The sequence below is a fragment of the Tyto alba genome, unplaced genomic scaffold, assembly GCF_018691265.1.
Source record: "Tyto alba isolate M040663 unplaced genomic scaffold, T.alba_DEE_v4.0 Super-Scaffold_32, whole genome shotgun sequence".
Taxonomy (NCBI): domain Eukaryota; kingdom Metazoa; phylum Chordata; class Aves; order Strigiformes; family Tytonidae; genus Tyto; species Tyto alba.
Genome location: NW_024881307.1, coordinates 6,990,668 through 7,009,465, shown reverse-complemented (window position 1 = coordinate 7,009,465; position 18,798 = coordinate 6,990,668). Strand labels below are relative to the sequence as shown.

At 41.1% G+C, this 18,798-nt stretch overlaps 1 protein-coding gene across 1 annotated transcript; it reads right to left on the bottom strand.

The window, feature by feature from the left end:
- Positions 1–459: 459 nt before the first annotated feature.
- Positions 460–17,521, bottom strand: POU2AF1 (POU class 2 homeobox associating factor 1). The gene is made up of 5 exons (XM_009964457.3): positions 17,381–17,521; positions 5,282–5,409; positions 4,526–4,568; positions 4,170–4,438; positions 460–2,751 (listed from the first exon to the last, which is right to left on the bottom strand). Exons 1-5 carry the CDS (start codon positions 17,394–17,396, stop codon positions 2,440–2,442), a joined length of 768 nt encoding a protein of 255 aa, XP_009962759.2. The 5' UTR covers positions 17,397–17,521; the 3' UTR covers positions 460–2,439.
- Between the last annotated feature and the right edge of the window lie 1,277 nt (positions 17,522–18,798).

Sequence of the window (18,798 nt, the reverse complement as noted above, 5' to 3'; positions counted from 1 at the left end):
ATGCAGTAGTATCAGTCCCTGGGTTTGTTTCAGTCCAGACAGCAACATTTGATACTTCTTAGTCACAAGGTGGTAGGCAGTTGTTTCTTTCCTCAGGTAATTTTGTACCCAGAGCCACACTGCGCAATTTCATGAAGTAGAAACGCAACTTTATGGCTAGTCTGATTTTCAGTCAAGCACGCACACATCCCCAGGGATGCCAATGAAGGAGAACAGTGATTGAAGTAACATCTGAGCTGCAGGAGTGCTTCTGTGAGTACGGACTGTTTGAGTAAACAGTGCCTCCAGGATGTATTTGGATCACAGAGTTCCTTCTTAGTCTGCCTTAATGTGAAAAATTATCAGAAAGTCTAACAGCTAATCTGTGGTTCTAGCCTGTACATATGTTATTGAATTAATTGATTGTCAAACCAATGCTGGGTTACCCTTTTGGGCAGGAAATAAAACACTCTAGGCATATGAAAGTTACTGTAGATCTTTATTGAAAAAGATTTTGTCTTTTTCTAACCAGAACAACCCAGAAAGAAATTCTGAAACAGTTCATCATCGTTTTATATTTGCACACAGAATTTACATACATTGGAGTGAAAGAAATTTAAAAGCAATCTTAGCAACCACAGGCTTGATTCACAACTGCATTATCCCAGTTTTAGCTACTGAATGTCTTTGTACTTATAAAACTGGAGTAAGCAGTGGTGAACTAAGCTCCTTCTAATTAATTTCTTTGCTGGGTTTTTCTGCAAATGTAAGCCACTAATTTCAATGCACCTGAACTACTGCTATTTTCAAACAACTTTATGATCACTTACATGATCTATTGCTTATGTCTTCCAGATTTGTCAATATTAAATAACGAAATATGCTTTGAAAGTCTTCAAGACTTTCAACCTGAGTTTGCAAACCTCACTCAGGCATAAACTGCAAGGTCACTTGAAATATTTCCTGGGTGGTAACTGGAATGCTGGACACCAGGTAATAAACAGTGCAATAAGTTATTTTGCAGTTAGTCTTAAAAATAATAAAATCACCTAAGGATCCTGGGCTTTAGAAAGCAGAAAAACCCAGAGAAATTGTGTTCACCAGCCAAGTGTCCCTTGTTTATTAAGAAAACAATAAACAGAGTTAGAAGGGGATATATCTCCTGCAAATACATTTGCCTGTGGCACGGCACTCCTGAACATCAACAATAATATTTACAGTTGCATCAGAGGAAAAAGTAAAGCTACTCATTCTCCAGGAAAGACAATCAGAAACCTATAAAGAAAAGGTGTGCACCTGTGGGGCCTAGGAGACTGCAGCACAGAGAAACTTTCTATAGCAGTAAGGCACAAGAGAGGTCACTAAGGTTACCTGGCTCAGCACAACATCACCAACTTCACACTCAAATGCTACAGAACAAACGAAAGTATTGCTGGCTAATAGTAATGCCATGAATTCCTCGTTAGACTGAAGTGCAGATTTTGGAAGACCCTGTCTTCTCAATGATCTCCTGATATAGGGCCATGTGTTGCAATCCTGACTCAGGCAAAACTCTCAGTGACTTCAGTGGCACCAGGATCTGTCCATTGGCAGAATATGTAGCACTACCAGCCAGCCACAAAATCAGCCCCCCTGTCTCAAGAGTGGATATTTTCAAGTCCAAAAACATTCTGCATCTGAAAGACCATGACCTCAAACCACTGCACCACACCTATATGGCTGTCTTCCAGTGGCAGACAAGGTGAGACCTTCAAGTTACACCTTTGTGTGAACTCAAACATTTCTTCTAGGCTACTTTGTGTTGCTCTGTAAATAGACATGTCTGACTGCACTGGTGTTTAGTTCAGCTGTACTGACTTTTTTGTCTTCAGACTAATGCACATACCTGCACCAGTATAACAAAACTACACTTTACATTTTCCTATTTTCTAAAGGAGCAGTTCAATTTAGGAAAGAAAACTGTCAATTTAGGCTTCAAAAATATTTTCTAGTGGCCTAGATCAGGTAGAGGTTCCTCCGTGGACAGGGCAAGGACACACACAAGCCAGTTACACTGAGCTCTGGAAAGCAAACTAGGTCTTGCCGATATTTAGAGTCAAGTGTACCCTCACTAGATGCTACAGTTGGCCGTGGCTACGCTATAGTATCTCAATTTGAGACCATGCCCTCTGTCTGAGGATGAAAGTCATCTCATGCTGACGCTAAGCATAAGAACTATGCAGTATGAAAAGCCTGCCTGGGAGAGGTAGCAGGGACTGTAACAGCAGAGAAATCTTGTGCTGGGACCCAGGACAAAGCAAGTTTCACACAACACACGTCATGTTGTGCTAGAGGTGGACTCCAAAATCGCAAGTAAAGTTCCCACCCCACCCCCCTGCCTGCTTTTCCTCTGTACTCAAAACTCACTGTGGTGCCAGGTAGAGTATTGAGTAGGTGAGGGTCAGGCCCTAGATATGCAACTTAAAGCCCTTCAACAGAGAGAGCGTGGTTTAAAACATACGTATCATTGTCTTCATCTTCTAGAAGCAGCTTCTCAATGGGCAGTGTGCCGATGACCCGTCTGGCATCCTCCAGCTCCTGGGGGGCTGGTTCAGGAATGGAGATCGGCAAGGGCACAAACTGTGGCCCGGAAAGCGTGGAAGAAGCTGGCTGGTACTGCAAAGTGGAGGCTGGCAGTGCAGAGAGGGGCTGTGCCCATGGGAAATATGTGAGAGGTGGCTGCTGATCCGTCACCTCAAGCTGAGGCACTACAGCAGGGGTGGTGCTTCGGGGCTGTTAAAACAGAAGAGAAATAAAACAAAATAAAACAATTGGCCAGGTGGGGTGGGAAGAGGACACAAACCAACAGACTAAGTATGCTCAGTCTCACTTTTAACATCCCTTTTCCTGTCTCTCTGGGTAAAGCGTTATACTGTCAGTTTTCCCACGCTGGCTCCCATGAGAGCGGGGCTGTGGGTGTCCCAGGTGCTTGCTGCCAGTAGCTCACACTCATGCTAAGTTCCCACTATCTTTCTGTTCCCATTCCCACCCTCACTGTAAGCCCCTGGGACAGTTACACCCTGTGTGGATAAGTGCTGCCTTTGACAGTCCCTCTTGCAAGTTGAATGCATGGGCACAACTTTGATGCCACAAGGCTGAAGGTAGCTTATTCTGGCCTCTGTGACATTCCATCCTGACCAGCCTCTGTCAGCCAAGGCAGACATATTTGGATCAACAGCCCTTCCTTACCAGAGGAGGCCACAGGACGTAGGCATGGGCCTTTGCTGGCCTGGTGGGTCAGGTCCAGCAGCTGAACTGAAGCATTAAAAGGAAAATAATCTGCTTGAGTTCAGCTGAAACAGAATTTTCTGCCCTGCTCCTCTAAAGAAGAACAAGTCATCTTGAGTCAGCCAAACAGATTTTGTCCAGCTTGAAACCAAATATTCTGCTGTTTACGTGCTATTTTGGCCTTATTCTTTGCTCTTTAAGTAAGAATTTTCGAGAAGTTTACTGCCAACTCATTCTTCCTGCTTCACCTGGTAGATGTGTTTCCTGGAATCCCATTTACTTTTGTTGTTTGTTTGTTTTTAAGTTTGGAATTAAATAGTGAAGAATCCCCTGGATACTGCTCAGATCTCATGTGGGACTGTGTCACAAGTACGTGTCCAGACAACAGCATTTATTGACTATAATGTGCACCTACTTTATGAACTACTTTCATTCTGTTTCCTCAGGTATTCCAATTCCAAGCTGAAGAAGAGCTCCTCAAGTTGGAAGTGATAACAACAGTAAATATAACATTCCCCATTATTATCCTCAAGCTGGAAACTATTTTCCTACTGTAAATAACTGTTCACAGACTTGAACAAACTCAGGGCGATGGCAGCCCTGCTGCTGACTTGATGAGAGATGACTCATTTCCCAGGACAACAGCAATGAATGGTGTATGTGTTAATAATGTGGAAAGCCTGGAGGAGTGCAGAGAGCTGGGGAAACAGCAGTGAAGTATACCTGATTTCAGTACAACCACATTTTGTCCTGCTCAAACCATACTAATGTCCAGCACAGTGCAGACAGAGCCAGTTCTAGAACAACTATGTGGGATGGATGCAAAGACACATAACATTATAGGAATTAAATAAATTATACCATGGCTCTTGCTGGAAGGTGGGGAATTTGCTGTCATTTATACCTAGGTATTTTTGACTTACAAAATTGGTGATCAGCGGTTGAGAAGTATAAGTCAGAACAGATGAAGGTCCCACCAGTGTGTAACTGGGACACATAGGCTGAACATACATATCTGCTGTGTATGGACAGCTGACTGCTTCATGGGACACATAATCAGGGTAAGTGGTCCACTGAGTTAAAGGCTGTAAGGATGTAGGAGAGGGCTGGGAAATCCAGCCAGAACAGAGTGCTCCTTCATCTGTGACAGGCAATGCAGAGGCAGCAACATCCGTATCAATGCAAGGCTGGCCTAAAAAAACAGGAGAGTGTTAAAGCCCAGTTCAGAATAGTCTCCCCTGCAGCATGTCTGACAAACAAAAAATCAGGGAAACATTACCCATTGGTGAATAGGAAGGAAGCGGCTGATGTGGCAAAACAACCTAGAAGAGAGAATAAAAACATCCAGGGATTAAGATCATAAGCATTATATTCAGCTCCCTCTGAGAAGCACTGAGGGACAGAGCACATTAGCTGTTATCAGCTGTTTATCAGCTCCTACTTCAACGGTAGTGCCTGAATGTTCCCACCTGCCTCTACAGAGGGGCCAGAAGAACTGAGCCTGGCAGCCAGTACACAGAATCCCAGCCCTGTTCATGGGCCTAGCCAAACTCCACCTGTCCCTTCAGCTCAAGGGGGCCTTACGCAGTGTTTAAACCTTGTGTTGCAGAGGAAATTCCTCTTCAGAGAGGAGCCAGTCAATCTGCTTCTTCCTGGGAGGACAGATAGAGGTAGACTGAAACTAAGAAGCAGATAGCCAAGGATGGCTCTGGCTGATCTTTTTTTGTGCTCTGGAACAAGCTATTTAACTTCCAAGCCACTTTCTGTTCCTAGGAATTAGATCCTGACAAGTGCAAAGCACTTTCACCCTTCCCTGAAGTCAATGTGATTGAAGGTGCTCAGCACCCTAAAGGCACTTCACCTAAAGATATATTTAACAGTATCTTCAGGTGACATGAGGTTGCATTGCCTTCAAAATGTTTTAGAGACGCAAAGATTTCTTTCATTGCCAAAGTATTGCCAGCTGCTGCCAGATCTGGTCAATCATTTAGCTGCTGAGGAAGAATTTTCTACCTATGTTTGTTTTTTCTCCTACCGTTGTAGCTGCCGTTGCATTGGCATTATGAACATTTCCCCGTTTCCTTTTCAATAGCTCCTTCACTGGCTCTTTGACACGGACACCTTGATAGGGGCGAGGCTGTGGCTGCTGTTCTGGAGTAGAAGCTGGGTGAAAAAAAAAAAACGCAGGTGACATTTATTTTCCTTTCTTGCCGTTTGCATGGAGCCAAAATCCCCATGGCAGCCTGCTTATCCACAGGCTATTCTAGTCAACGTTGCTGGAGTCTGGACTCATAAACATTTGCTTCCTTAGCTAATGAAGTCTTTTGGCCCATACATGATGTCAGATGGCATAGGCCTTCTCTCTACCTTTGCTGCTTGGATGCTGTAATCACACAGATGTATCACGAAGACAACCTAACCCGAAATAAATGCACTTGCAATTCCCTCCAGCTGTTAAATAGCTGAAGCAATACTGAGAAACTCGGCTCCCTTCTTTTGCAGAAGAGCATTCATACATAATGCAGAGCATGAGAGCTTGAGCAGGCCTCACAGCCAGCATGGTCTGGAAGCCAGAGCTGGCGGATTCCCTGCCATGCTGGCAGGTGTTTTTATGGTCTGCAGAAGCCATGTCCTATCAGGCACAGGGTGTAATGAACATGCTCTATTGAAGAAATAAGTGTATTGCTCTAGACATTTATGAAAGCCAGGGAGGATGCATTACGAGGAAAAGGGGTTGCTGCTGTTAGGCAGAGGATAACACTCATTCCTAAAAGCAACAGCTATTAACAGACCTCCACCTCCCTATGACGATATATTTCATACACAAGTGAAATGAGAATAGTAGTGGTGAGCCACACACTCTGAAGGGAGGTGAAAAAGGGCATCCCCTCTTCAAAACTTACCAACTAGGTAAACAAAAACAAAAACAGAGGCAACAAACAAATGCTGGTTTTCCTCAAACTGTCTCTAGACTAAACTTTTCATTCTGCTGCCTTCAGTGAGGCTTCAGTGTGTTAAATTGTGATGTTCTACTTCTTTTTTTTTTTTTTTACTCCTTAATCCCCGAGAGCCCGAGATTCTGCTCTCTTTAGGCTTCTGACAAAAATAGCATGTTTATTTTATTCCTCCTGACTTCACTTCTGTGTGTCTGCTTTATGTTGCTTCAGTGCCACTGATTTGCAGTGCAGCAATTTATACCCACCTGAAGGACAAATCAGACTGAGTATATCCAACAGGCATATCATACAGATTGGTTAGTAGATATCTAGCCCATGATACAACATAATTGCTGGCCATGTAGACACATAAAAAAAAATATAGAATAGATATTCAATGGAAATACATTATATTCTGTACACAAACTATAAATGCAGCACAAATTAGAAAAGCATCCTCATTTGGAAATTCATTTAACACATCACTAGTTTGACATGTACACCTCATAGCTTCTGAGAACAGGCAGGTATATTTAAGTGCCATGCTGGATCAGAGTCGTGTTTCTGTTCCAAACAGAGCTTTGCTCAGTCTGGCCAGAAGGTTTCTAACTTCGTGAACTGGGACATGACACAGCTTTATGGAGAGTTATGTTGACAACACATCTCAGATATTATAACCATAAACTCTAATCCATTTTGAAAAGTAAAGCTTACAGCCAGATAAAAAGGCCTATCACAAAGCCTTATGACAAGTGAAAGTAGAGGAAGCACAGTTCTTCATAAGCTGATATGATCAACTCCGTATTTTACATAAATTATTTGGAGGCAAGTGATAGCAGAAGGAAACCATAGGATATCAAAGGTCAGGGAGGCCCAATATTTGTAAAGCCACTGATAGCAGTAGTGGCTACCTACCCCTTTTTACTGCACTTTGATTTGTAAATATACTAATTGATAAGTATCCATTCCTAAAGATCACAACTGGCCTTTGGTTTTATGAAGTACAGGTGCATATCCAGCTAAAATCTTAAACTTAAAATATTATTCCACCCAGGAAGCATTTATGCAGATTTACATTCTGTGCTTCACATCACAGAACATGATGAATCATTTTACTTCTGATCATATCTCCCAGTTACATGCAATTATATACACTCTGAGATGTTTCTGTTACAACTTTCTGGGGGCAGTAAAACTTTAGTCTAAATACGGACATTATAAGTCAATCTCAAAAATTATTTAACAGAATAAACAATTCTGCTTTAATTTCTTTTTAAAAAAATGAATTACTTCTTTCCCTTAAACTTTGCTCTACCATTAACTCTTTCTGACTCCATATATACCACTTAATCATGAAATCTTGATTGGCCATTATAAATTCTTTTGGTATCAGACAGCACCACATTTATGCATTGACCTGTTATCTTTGTTATCTTTATGCATATTGGGAAAATACTTTGCTCTAAAATAGTAGCTGAAGAAAATAGTATTTTTCAGCCTTTGCCTTATCTACCTTTTCTTTCTTTGGACATTCTTTGCGGGACTTTAAATTGGGTTACTTGCATTTTCATTAATCCTGTGGCTTTGGAAATGCAGTTTACAAAGAGAATTAAGGTCACTAATTCTGCGTAGAAGCATCCACAAGGGCTTTTAATACAGTTCACAATTTGTTTTTTAAATTTCATTGGTATTAATTTATCTGACTGCAAACAATACAGTGCTAAAAAGTGCTGTGGTATGAGGTGTACTGAGAACTCTGAAATGGAGCTCAAATTAGACAAGAGGTCTGAAATAAAGACCATCACAAAGGTGCTTTCTTGGTCTTTTAAGAGATTTATTTCCATTTAGAAATTATTTATCTGTGCTTTACTGAAAAGCTCTTCAGAGTGTGACATTGCCGCTGTTCTTTATGCTGTACGAAAACACTAACTCCACCAAAGCAAATACGAGCTCTGCTATAGGTTGCATGAGATGCAGAACTGTACCTCTTGAGTAGTATCTTATCCCTGAGTCATCACACCAATTTCAAAGGGCCTTCTTGCTGTATTAGGGTAGAGAAGGATGGCAGTTTCTGGCTCCAGGTTTGGGGGATGGGAAAGAAGAAATTTACTGTAAAAGCTGACAAATATACCTATTCAGAGTTTCCGGTGTAAGCAGAGTAACCAAAAAAAAAAAAAACACAACCAAAAAACCCAAAGTCTGCAGAACATATTTCGGTTCCCCCAAGCTGACCTCCAGAAATAAAAATAATGCTAGCACAGCTGCTTTTCCACTGTTCAAGTTTGTACCAGGTCTGAGAATTACAGATGAACCACAGCAAAATTACTTACTTTTGGCTTCAGTGTACAATTCCTCATAAAGCAAAAGAAATAAGATCATTTTAAAATAAAAGCATTTTGAGAAATAATGACATTTAGAATACCCTTGTAAAGGAAGTATCTGGATTTAGTAGTCTCCAACTCCTTATAGCAGGGTTCCCTTGAAAAACTATGATGCCTGCCTTGGACCAAGTTTCAATTATATTCGTATTTAAGTCATGAGCTGCAGCTGCACCAAGGTCTGCATGCCCAAATTCCATTCAAACAAATAAAAGGGACAGCAGCTTATGTGGTCCAGTGCCCGCTGTGTTCTAGCTTATCTCATACAATTCAAGGACCACGGAACAGCCATACGCTGTTCCTTAATAGGCACTGGATCTTGGTTTGCAACTGCTCTCTGAAGTTGGAGCAGTATGAACCATCAGAAGTCAAGAAAGAATGAATCTAATCCAATCAGTAGGAAGCTTTCCAATAGGTTTTTCTATGTGTAAATATATTTTAGCTCATTGCAATGCTTTTGTCAGGCTGCCTTACCAATCCATGGTGTGTGCATACGCTCAGGCTCCTTTCAATGTTATCACTTACTGTATTTGTTGAATGTCGACAAAAGCCTAGCATAAACCTTGAAGTCTTTTAAGTAATCTTTCAAAGTGGCTGGATAACAACAGCTAAAGAAAAGGTACCAAATTCAGCAGTTCCAGTATCTTTAAGTATCAAAGTGACAACAGAAGAAAGCCCATAATGGTGTTTGATTCCAGAATGGTCTGCAACTCAGCCTGAAAGTGCCCAGACTGCACAGACTGTTGCCAATTTCAGTAGACTGTGAATGAAGATTTGACTATTCCATTACTGTTGTTGTTAAGGTCAAGACACTCATCTCTCTACATTGGTTATCCCTCTGCCAATTGGTTTGTGCCCAGGAAAAAATACAATTTATCCTGCTGAATACGAGTCCAAGTTGTGCTGACCATAGCATGCACAGCCAGTGGGGATCCTGCTGTGAACTGCTGTTCATCTCATGGGCTGACAAGAGCTCCAGGAACATGCTTCACAAGATCCCTTGCCCAAGGTGAGCAAAACACTGAGCAGACTAAGGTGTTGGGTGGTAATCCCATAAACCCCAGCCTTCAGTGTTTTATGCTTTGGAGAACCTAACCGAGAGATTTCTGAAGCATCTAGTGTAGAAGTCAGCAGTATCCCATTTTTGCATTGTATTTGTCATCCCCAGATTTTCATCAGTACAGTATCTATATGCAGATACAGTCCTTTTAAAAATACCTGCTTCTTAATAACTTCCATGAAATTCTGGTCTAAGTAATAGGTCAGACAGGGAAAGCATACCAAGACATTGCCAAACAATTAAACCAAGCAACTTCAAAGTGCATCTTCCTCTACATTTTTATTTAACTATTGCTGAAAGTGGAGGGAAGATAATGGCAAAGCAGCTGTTGGAAGACTGCAAATATTGAAGCGTGACAAGTTTCAGATCACTAAACTTCATACGAGCACCACAGGTCTTCACATACACATTAAATGCAGATCAGTTTAAACCTTCATCCTTTCAAACAATTCAGAACTATTTCCCATCAGGCCAATTTTCAGTTTGAAATATACTGCTAATCTTCAGAGTTTGCATGACTACCTGCCTGCAAGAGCAAATGACACACTTGTCACTGTTTCAGAAGATTTACTGTTTCTTTGCTCACACGCTGACATGTGATAAGCTTATCAATTGATCAGCGTTAGCAGTGTAAATATTTTTCTCTTTTCAATTTTTTATTGCACTGGAGGTGAAAGAAGAAAAGAAACACAATAGAAAACTTTTTTTTATTTGCAGTAACACCAAAAAGCAAACAGTAACTCTTGAATAACAAGAAAAAATTAGATTTCAGTTAACAAACTAGTGAGTTTCTGGCTTGGATATTGAAGACTAAATTACATCAGGCAGCTGCTGACGTTTTTATCGTTCACATGAACTTTGACTAATAAAAAGAAAAAAGTGGCTTAGGTTCGTATATACTTGGATGCTTAGACTCTAATCAAAACCTTTTTACAATAAGACATCAATGCCCATTTAGCAAGGGACTAAATATTTCACCATGGTTGTCTGCATTTTACATTGACTTCAGATACAGAACCATTCAAAAAGATTATTTTTTTAAAAAAAGTATTAAAGCTAGTAATATTATTCTGGGTCTGTTGCTGCTTTGGAAATTAATCATGTGATCAGAGCTGAACTGAAATGGCTGATTTTGTGATATTGATAATGTTCCACAGTACATCATGGATCACTGTGACAAGTACTTCAATAAAAAGTAGCTCTTAACAGCTAGGCAGGCAATCCATCACACGAGAATTATTGAATCTCATATTTACATCCAGCCTACCTAAGCATTCATAGTATTGGATCAGCAAGGAAAGACAAGGAAATAAGTCCAATTCTTAGCTCTGCCAGGATTCCTCTACAAAGTTAAGGGAAGGGACACCCAGTTGGTAGATCTCTTAAATTATTCAGCTGACCAAGGGTAAGTTCTTTCATAGAACTATCAAAATCACTTTTCAGTGGTTTTAGAAATCCTTGCAAAGAAGGATCTGCAGTCCTTAAGCAGTTAGATTCCCCTTGAAAACTCAGAAATTTACAAATCTACACAACTAGGAGGAAAACGGTCCTTATTCCTTTGGGATTTTTTTGTTTGCACCACTCTTAGGACAACCACCTGCTTGACCCCACAGGAGTATTTAGGTGGTGCTGGAAGGGTAACCCAATTGCAGCCATTCCCATGGCAACAGAGCTTGGATTCTTTGACTCTAATGACAACACCAGTACCCATTTATGCAAGGCAATAAATAGTGTAATATTTGTTCAGGACTGCGTGCTCCCTCAAGCATAGCCATCCAGCTGGGAGGCTTAAAGTCCACTGCAGAGTGAGCGTTCCCTGGTCATGACCAGAGATGATGAGCCCTGTCCTTATTTGCTGGCTAATTACAGTTTCCCTCAATATGTTACTAAGAGTGAAAAAAACAGAGTGATCTTTCTTCGTCTGCTTTGTGGTAAGTCCAGGACAAGAAAAGAAAGCCCTGGAATTCATTTAATGGTCCAAGATGCCAGATAGTAGTAACATGACAGAGAGTCAGTCAGGAGAAAGGTTCTTCATTTCAGCTTCATCCACAGGGTGTGTCCCCTTTTTTAACTGATCTGACTGATCAGTCAAAAGTGAAACACTGAAGTGATCCATCTGCAACTCATACCCTTGGAAACAAAAATCATTTATTTCTATAAATATCAATCTTAGGAAGTTGTGTTGGTGGTAACAGGCTTGGCTGGCTAGTAAGCACCAGGTCCTTGATACCTGGCCTAAACTGACTAATACAGACCTGGCTAAATACATTCTCTGTCTGGGCTGAAGAATTAATAACCTGCCATACGGTGCTCAGACACAAAATCACGTGTACAGAATTGCCAAATAATTCATGCAACAACTCAGAAAATGTTCATCTGGATTCCATTTAGCTATTGCTTGCTTCATTACCTTGTCAATAGCCTTTCTATCTGAAATTGTGTGTCTCAAGGCCCCAGGTTTCCATGTCAAGTCCTATTTGAAGGATTGAGCATGCAGCTCTTTTTGTGCATCTGACATATTCCAAATCTCCTTTGAAGTGTTACCATTACTTTCTGTAGACAACCCTGCCAAGGAAAACTGGAGTAAATTATTGCCTAAACTGTTTATCGCACTATGGGTGGGCATTTCAATGAAGATTAAGTTAAATGCAAAGCACTAAGCAAACATCTGGGCAGAGAATCTGCTCTACAATAAACAGAAGAACTCAGAGCATGAGCAAAAGAGCCAAGTGATGGTTCATGGCTCAGCATAAGGAAATGAATTCAGGAGGGTTCTGAGCATAATTAAATTGATAGCCTAAATATTTCACTTGCTTACCAACAATTCAGTACAGCATTTGACTAGGTCTCTTTCTGCTCTCTTATATAGCACTAACTACCAAAGTCAGTGAAACATATCAGTTTGACAGTAGTATATTTCAGAATTACGTCCAGTATCCTTATTTTAATGTTTATCTGCTAAGAATCAAATCAGCCTTGCATTCTAGCAGATCTATGTGCCCTTGTACCCTGCCTGCACCGTTCCTGGGGGCACAGTATGCTTTTGACTACTTTTAAAAAGGTCTCCTTTTAAAAAAGGCCTCCTTCACACCTCTGGATGATCTAAATGAGTGGAAGTCCCAAGAGCACTGTGCAGAACCTACATTCTGTTCCGACACAAGGAAGCTGTTACAGATTGGCAAACAAAATGTTAACTTTCTACTTTTTTTCCACTTGGATAGAAACAAAATCAAGGGCAGATCTGAAGACACTTGGGAAATAACATGAACGGCTGGCTAGTAATCCCTGATGCTTTGATTGTTATAACCAAAAAATAATAAGAGCTTCCAAGTGCCAAATAAGAGTTGGATGCATTTGCCACGTAGTGGTGAGGGCTACTAAAAATTATCTGTTTCAGAACAAGAGAACCCCTATTACAAAGGGGAAGCTGAGATAGACAGAAAGTGTCTTAACCATAAGTCTCACCCGCACATCCCAATTCCTCTCAGCCCATAATATTCTTTCCATTTTAGTAATGCAAGCTTTCCATTTAATTGCTTATGTGGTCATTCATAGAGCCTGACACCTGCTTTGTAAAGCATGGATGGCCTCAACTTTCATACTATCCATCTTTCCCAGTGGGGTTTTGCCAAAATTAAAACTCACAAGGTGCAGCATACTGCAGTTTCACCTCTCAGTCTCATTATCTGATACTTTCAGAAAGGCTGTATAGAGCCCCACATCTGTTGTGGGCAGAAAAGGCTTTATGCACTTAAAAAGCATTTAGGAAGAGGTTTTCAAAGGTGCAAATTCACATATCTCAGTTACGTGGGAATCCAAGCAGTTAGTGGAACACTGTATAGTTGAATGTCTGCCTTATGTGAAGTCCCATTGGACTGCATCAGGAGTTGAGTGTCCAAAGCATTTTGATGTAGCCAAAAGCATCACCTAAATGTGAAACTCTTGCAGAATTTCAACCTCCTTGCATATCCCCTCATAACAGAAACCACGTGCATGAAAGGTCCATTCATTTTGTGTTCAAAATACAACACAAGGTAACTATCTGCATAAAGACACGTAAGAGGAATGTAGCTGATGCTGCCCATTAATAAATTTGCCATCCTTGAAGGGCTGCTGGCCTGCATAGCAGGCCTGCTTCCATTCAGCAGAATCCTGCCAAAAGCTGGGAAGCCCCAACCAGTCACTTCACTTCTACCGTGGGAGGGGATGCTTTCAGGCTGAGACACTCTCTGGGGTTTTGTTGAACGGAAGCTCTGGGCCCCACTCCTGCAAAGAAGTGCACTGTGCCGTGACCCTGAGGGAGCGATTTCCAGTGCACAGGGCCAGCCATGCGAGACTCCCTGGAGGACAAGGGCCTCTGACCATAGCAGCTGAGGGCAAGGTCTGTTAGTTCTCCTTCTGTTCCTGCAGGGCTTTCTACAGAAGGGTCCCCTGAAGAAGCGGGAAAATGTCCTTCAGAAGGTGCCCATGAGAAATGCCCTCTGGTGAGGTCACACCTACTTAAATGAGTTCTTCTGTCACTCTTGATCTTTTGGTTCAGGAGAATTTTTTGTTCTTTAGTGTTTTTTTTGTCATTGTGTTTTATTTTTTATAACTGGAGAAAACATACAGAAATTATACCATTCCTCTGGAAACCTCCTATTTTTCTAAAAAACAATTTTAATCCAAGTCAAGGCATCCTGATGGAAGAGGTTTCCAGGACTCCTATGTAGTCTCTTTTCACACTGGTAATCTGCCTTTGCTTTCAACCTGACACTGTGCTTGACTGGAATTGCAAATGCAACTCTTTACCAGTAAGGCATGAATGCTTTAGCATCCAGCATGCCCTTTGGTTCCTCCAGCAAGAAAATGCTACATAACCTACTTGTATCCCCATATGCCCTAGTCATCCTGATGTTTAAACATGTTAAGTTAGACTTAATAATTGTCTTGATTTTTAAGCCAATCTCTTCCAGAAACCAGGTCCATACTACAAAATTTGCAAAGAAGCCTTAGGAAATTAAGTGCCTGACTCCAGTTGCCTTTCACTAGCACTTCAGTTTGTGCCTTCCTTTGCCTTCCTTCGGCTCAGTTATTGCAACATCCTTGCTGTCTCTGACAGCAAGTGCGAGTGCTGTCTCTGACAGATCCCAAACAGGATAAAGTCTCTTTTACATGTATCCCACTACATGGTCATATGCCTCTCTAGTCTGGTTACTCCACAGTACAGCAGCTTAGACCACAGGGAATTAATTTACCTGCAGGGTGAGAAATGTCAGGCCCTGATATCCATTCCCAGGAGTGCATGGCTGGGTGTCAGCCTGGGTCTCATTTACCTGGCTGTCTGGCAGCACAGTAGCACAGGTGTGCAAAACAAAGCAGTTGCCCTTGTCAGGATTAAAGCCATCTGTTTCTACACTGAATATGGGATGCTTTCTCCCATACTTGGGGAAAAGCTTCACCCAGCCCTCGGAAGCTCCCCACTGACTTATAGCCCATCTATCCAGGGTGCCCTTTTGACAGAATACCCAAGTAACTCATTTTGGTTTTAGTTGTGATGACTGTCTGCATGGCAGAGGAAAGCTCCTCCTGTTTCCTAGGTAGGGCGCAGAGCAGAGCTTTTATGCTCTCACATGAGCCTAGGGCTCATGCAAGCACACACCAAATTTCCTGGTTATCTGTACTTCCTCTGCACCAATTTGTACTTTAGAGTAAGGCAATGGCTCCATGTGGGCACTGGAACATCCAAGTGGTCACAAGTGGTTTGAACCAGATGGTGCAGGAAACTTGAGGCCACAGCTGATCACATTAACACAAAATATAGGTGCACCAGAGACACCAAAGGGAGACTCACAGAGATACGGAGAAGTCTAACTTCCACTGGAGCCTTTGGGACGTGGCACCTGAATACCTGTACTGACCTGAGCACTCTACCTACAGTTGCACAGGGGTCTCCAGTAGAGCAGGCAATTGCACTCAAGCTGCCTGCATCCCAGTTATCAGAATACTCTTCCTGTCTACCTTTAAAGCCAAAGCACATAATTCATTACTGCAGTGGTATATAAAAGAAGTGGGGTTAATAAGATAATTGTTCCATGTTGGAAAAAGGAACCCTAAACATGCAATGACACAGCAGATAAAGATGGCAAATGCCAACAGTGAGAACAGACTCAGCCAGGAAACCACCTATAGAAATGTTCTCTTGGCCCCTTCTGTGTCTTAGAAACATAATACCAGGCTGGTCTAGCAACTAGCCCAGGAGTCAGAGAGAAATCTGTCCATTCCACGGGCTGCTTAATCTGACCAGTGTGAAAAGGATTTCCTCAGCAACAGAAGTCAAATCAAGGCAGTTATACAATGTCTCATACAGGCTTTCAAGACTTCCAGAAAGCATTGCTGTAACAGGAGATTCAAGTCCTGAGAAGCTCAGGGAGCATGGAGGGACAGGCAGGTATTGGCCAGAAGTTGTCTGGTCTAGAAACTATCAACAGGGAATGGCTGACATCAACATACAGGTTTTGATCTCTTCTCATACAGGCTTGTAATCCCTGTTTACCTCTGAAAGCACTGCACATGTCAAAGAAAAAATGCAAAGGAAAAGTACCAATTCAGTTACCAATTTTGTGCTACCTAAAACATCAGGTTGTTAGTATTGCTTTGTCATTGCAGAAAAAACAACCAAACAACCAACCATTAATGGACTTCTGAGATGGAAGATTAGATTCAAATCTTGAATCTAATCATCTTGCAGTATACTCCACATCATATAACTACTGATTCAGAAAACAGCACAAGAGAAAGAGGGAAAACAGTGTGTGTTGCCATAGTGCTCCCAGTTGCTGCTTAATACTTGTCAGACAAATTGAAACACAATTGAATAAGCAGTCAGAGCGTTATAAGTCATAAGCTACAGCATGTTACAGTCTACAATATAATTTCACAAATATACATTTGAGCTTCCAAAGTGTTCAACTGGAAAAAAGCAGGAGAAATGTATAACAGAGAAAACAGACTTAACTGCTAACAAGCTCAGAAAGTAGTAAACTAGCCTCTGGACAACATATAGGCTATTATATAAAGAAGATTGATGTTAGTTCCATATCAGATAAGTCACTGGCAAGTGTTTAAGAAATTAGCTTCTTCCATTCAGGTATACAGTATTATTCCAGGTTAATGAAACAGCGTGGTGAAATGAAAAGGATGGCAGCACAGCTGCAAGAGCAAGCATCATCTACATATCCATACAGTGAGAATGAAAATCTTGCAAGAGGCAAACACCTACCTGTATTATGAGCAGTAAACTATTTGAGCAAAGGTGGGCCAAGAGGAGTGAAATTATCTTGAAAACAAGAAAACTGATTTCCTGTAAAGTCATAACTGTATTACCCTCAACTGCTTTGCTCCTTATCTTTTTTATTAGTTGAAAAATGTACATATCAAAAAAGGCACAGAAATAAGATTTCTCACAGGTTTCACTTTTAAAAAGGAAAATTTTCTGGTATGTAACCACTGTAACCTTTGATATAATACCTGCATCCTGTTATTGTTTTTATGAATCATAGTCTTCCACTTGATTCATAGTGATGAAAGCCAACAAAGCAGCAATGCCGCCCTGTGTTAATATCCCTGCTGGAAAATTAGCATCATGCCTTATCATTTGCCTCTCTTGAGCCATTCATCTTTTCATGAGTATTGTCTCCCATGCTATGCTAAACCTCATTTATTCATTACAGTCTTCAGCCTCTATCGCGGTTATGAGAAACAAATCAGAGTTCACTTACATTTTTGCCAGTGCATATTCTGTGTCAGGACGGAATCTTTTTTCTCTTTGATGAAGATAGCTTGGCTTTTTAATAGCTAACGTGTGTTTGACTCCTTTACAGGGATGTGATAACTAACTGTCAGGATGTTTCTTTCAGCTTTTTAAAAGCCCCATGTTCCCGCTGAACCCTGTGATGTCATCACATCCTCCAACCACAACCACTTCTATATTTTCCCTTGCTCTGTGTTGTTCTTCATGATGCTAAACAGTTCCTCCAAGAGCAGTGAACTCTGGAAGATATTATGCACAGAAAGGCCCTTGATATCACCAAAATGTATTTGAACAAACAAACCTGGAACCTGTCACTCATGGGGATTTTACCATGGATTTGCAAAATTAGATGAAAAGGTTGTATAGCAGAAAAAACACAAGGGCCTTTTAGTTAGATTTTGACCTTCTGTGGCACTAAGGATGGTCTTGTTTCACGTAAAACAGCATTTTGCTGCTTCAGATGGCATAACTATTGGCTCCGTCTATTTCAACTGGACTGAACCAGCCCACAGGCTGTCTGCCTGTCCCTTTAAATATGCTATGCTTTTAAAATACAAAACTTGAGTGTTTGCTCCTACCTTATGAGAATCTCAACTCCCTGGGGTCACTAAATTTGAACTTATGAGGAAACACCTGTAAACACTTCAAGCCTCATTAAATGAGGACGTCCTTCATTTAAAAAAGAAACTCTTTTTTCTGTTTTGTTTTTATCAAAATACAGTACTTCCTACTAAATAAGAGATGGCCCTTCCAGTATAGCTTGCAAAGCCAAAGGAAGGCCAAGAGAGACTTGCCATGGGAGTTCAAATAAGTTCTTAGCATTAATAACAGCACCATTATATCTTACCTATTCACACCATTACATGAACTTAATCTCTTAAACCTCTTACCATTCCTTCCTCTAAAAATCAGACCACCATAATGAATTTTCACAAGTAATACTGACTTTGGAGCTTCATTCCCAGCTAAATAATTGTTGGAGGCCGCACAGCTAGTTTAGGATTCTGGCATTCCTATCTTCCTGTTCAGGTTTTAATCACTGAATTGCTGTAGCCTCATAGTTTGCTCTCACAAATTTCTCTTCCCGTAAAAAGAACAAGGAAGGATCTGGTCAGTTCTTTGGTCAGGAGTCCATTAAAAGAATTTCATCCTTTCAGGGATGCCAAACACCTCTCATGAGTAGAGGTGAACCACTTCGCAACATACCATTAGTGTTGCATTTAATGGAAAAACCCAGATTAATCAAATCAAGATGAATGCTTAATTGTATTCCCTCTACTTCAAAAATTTGTCCAAAAACCACAAAGAAGCAAACCCCAAAGCAAGCAGAGTGGAAGGAAATAAGGAAAGTGTACCTCCATACTGCTGCCCTCCAAAATAGCACCC

Bases quoted from the DNA above. Each gene is read 5' to 3' on its own strand.
- POU2AF1 (XM_009964457.3), bottom strand. The intron at 4,439-4,525 runs GTAATGTTTCCC...CTGTTTTTTTAG, and splicing joins TCCTTCCTATTCACCAATGG to GCCAGCCTTGCATTGATACG. The intron at 2,752-4,169 runs GTAAGTCAAAAA...CTGTTTTAACAG, and splicing joins AACCGCTGATCACCAATTTT to CCCCGAAGCACCACCCCTGC.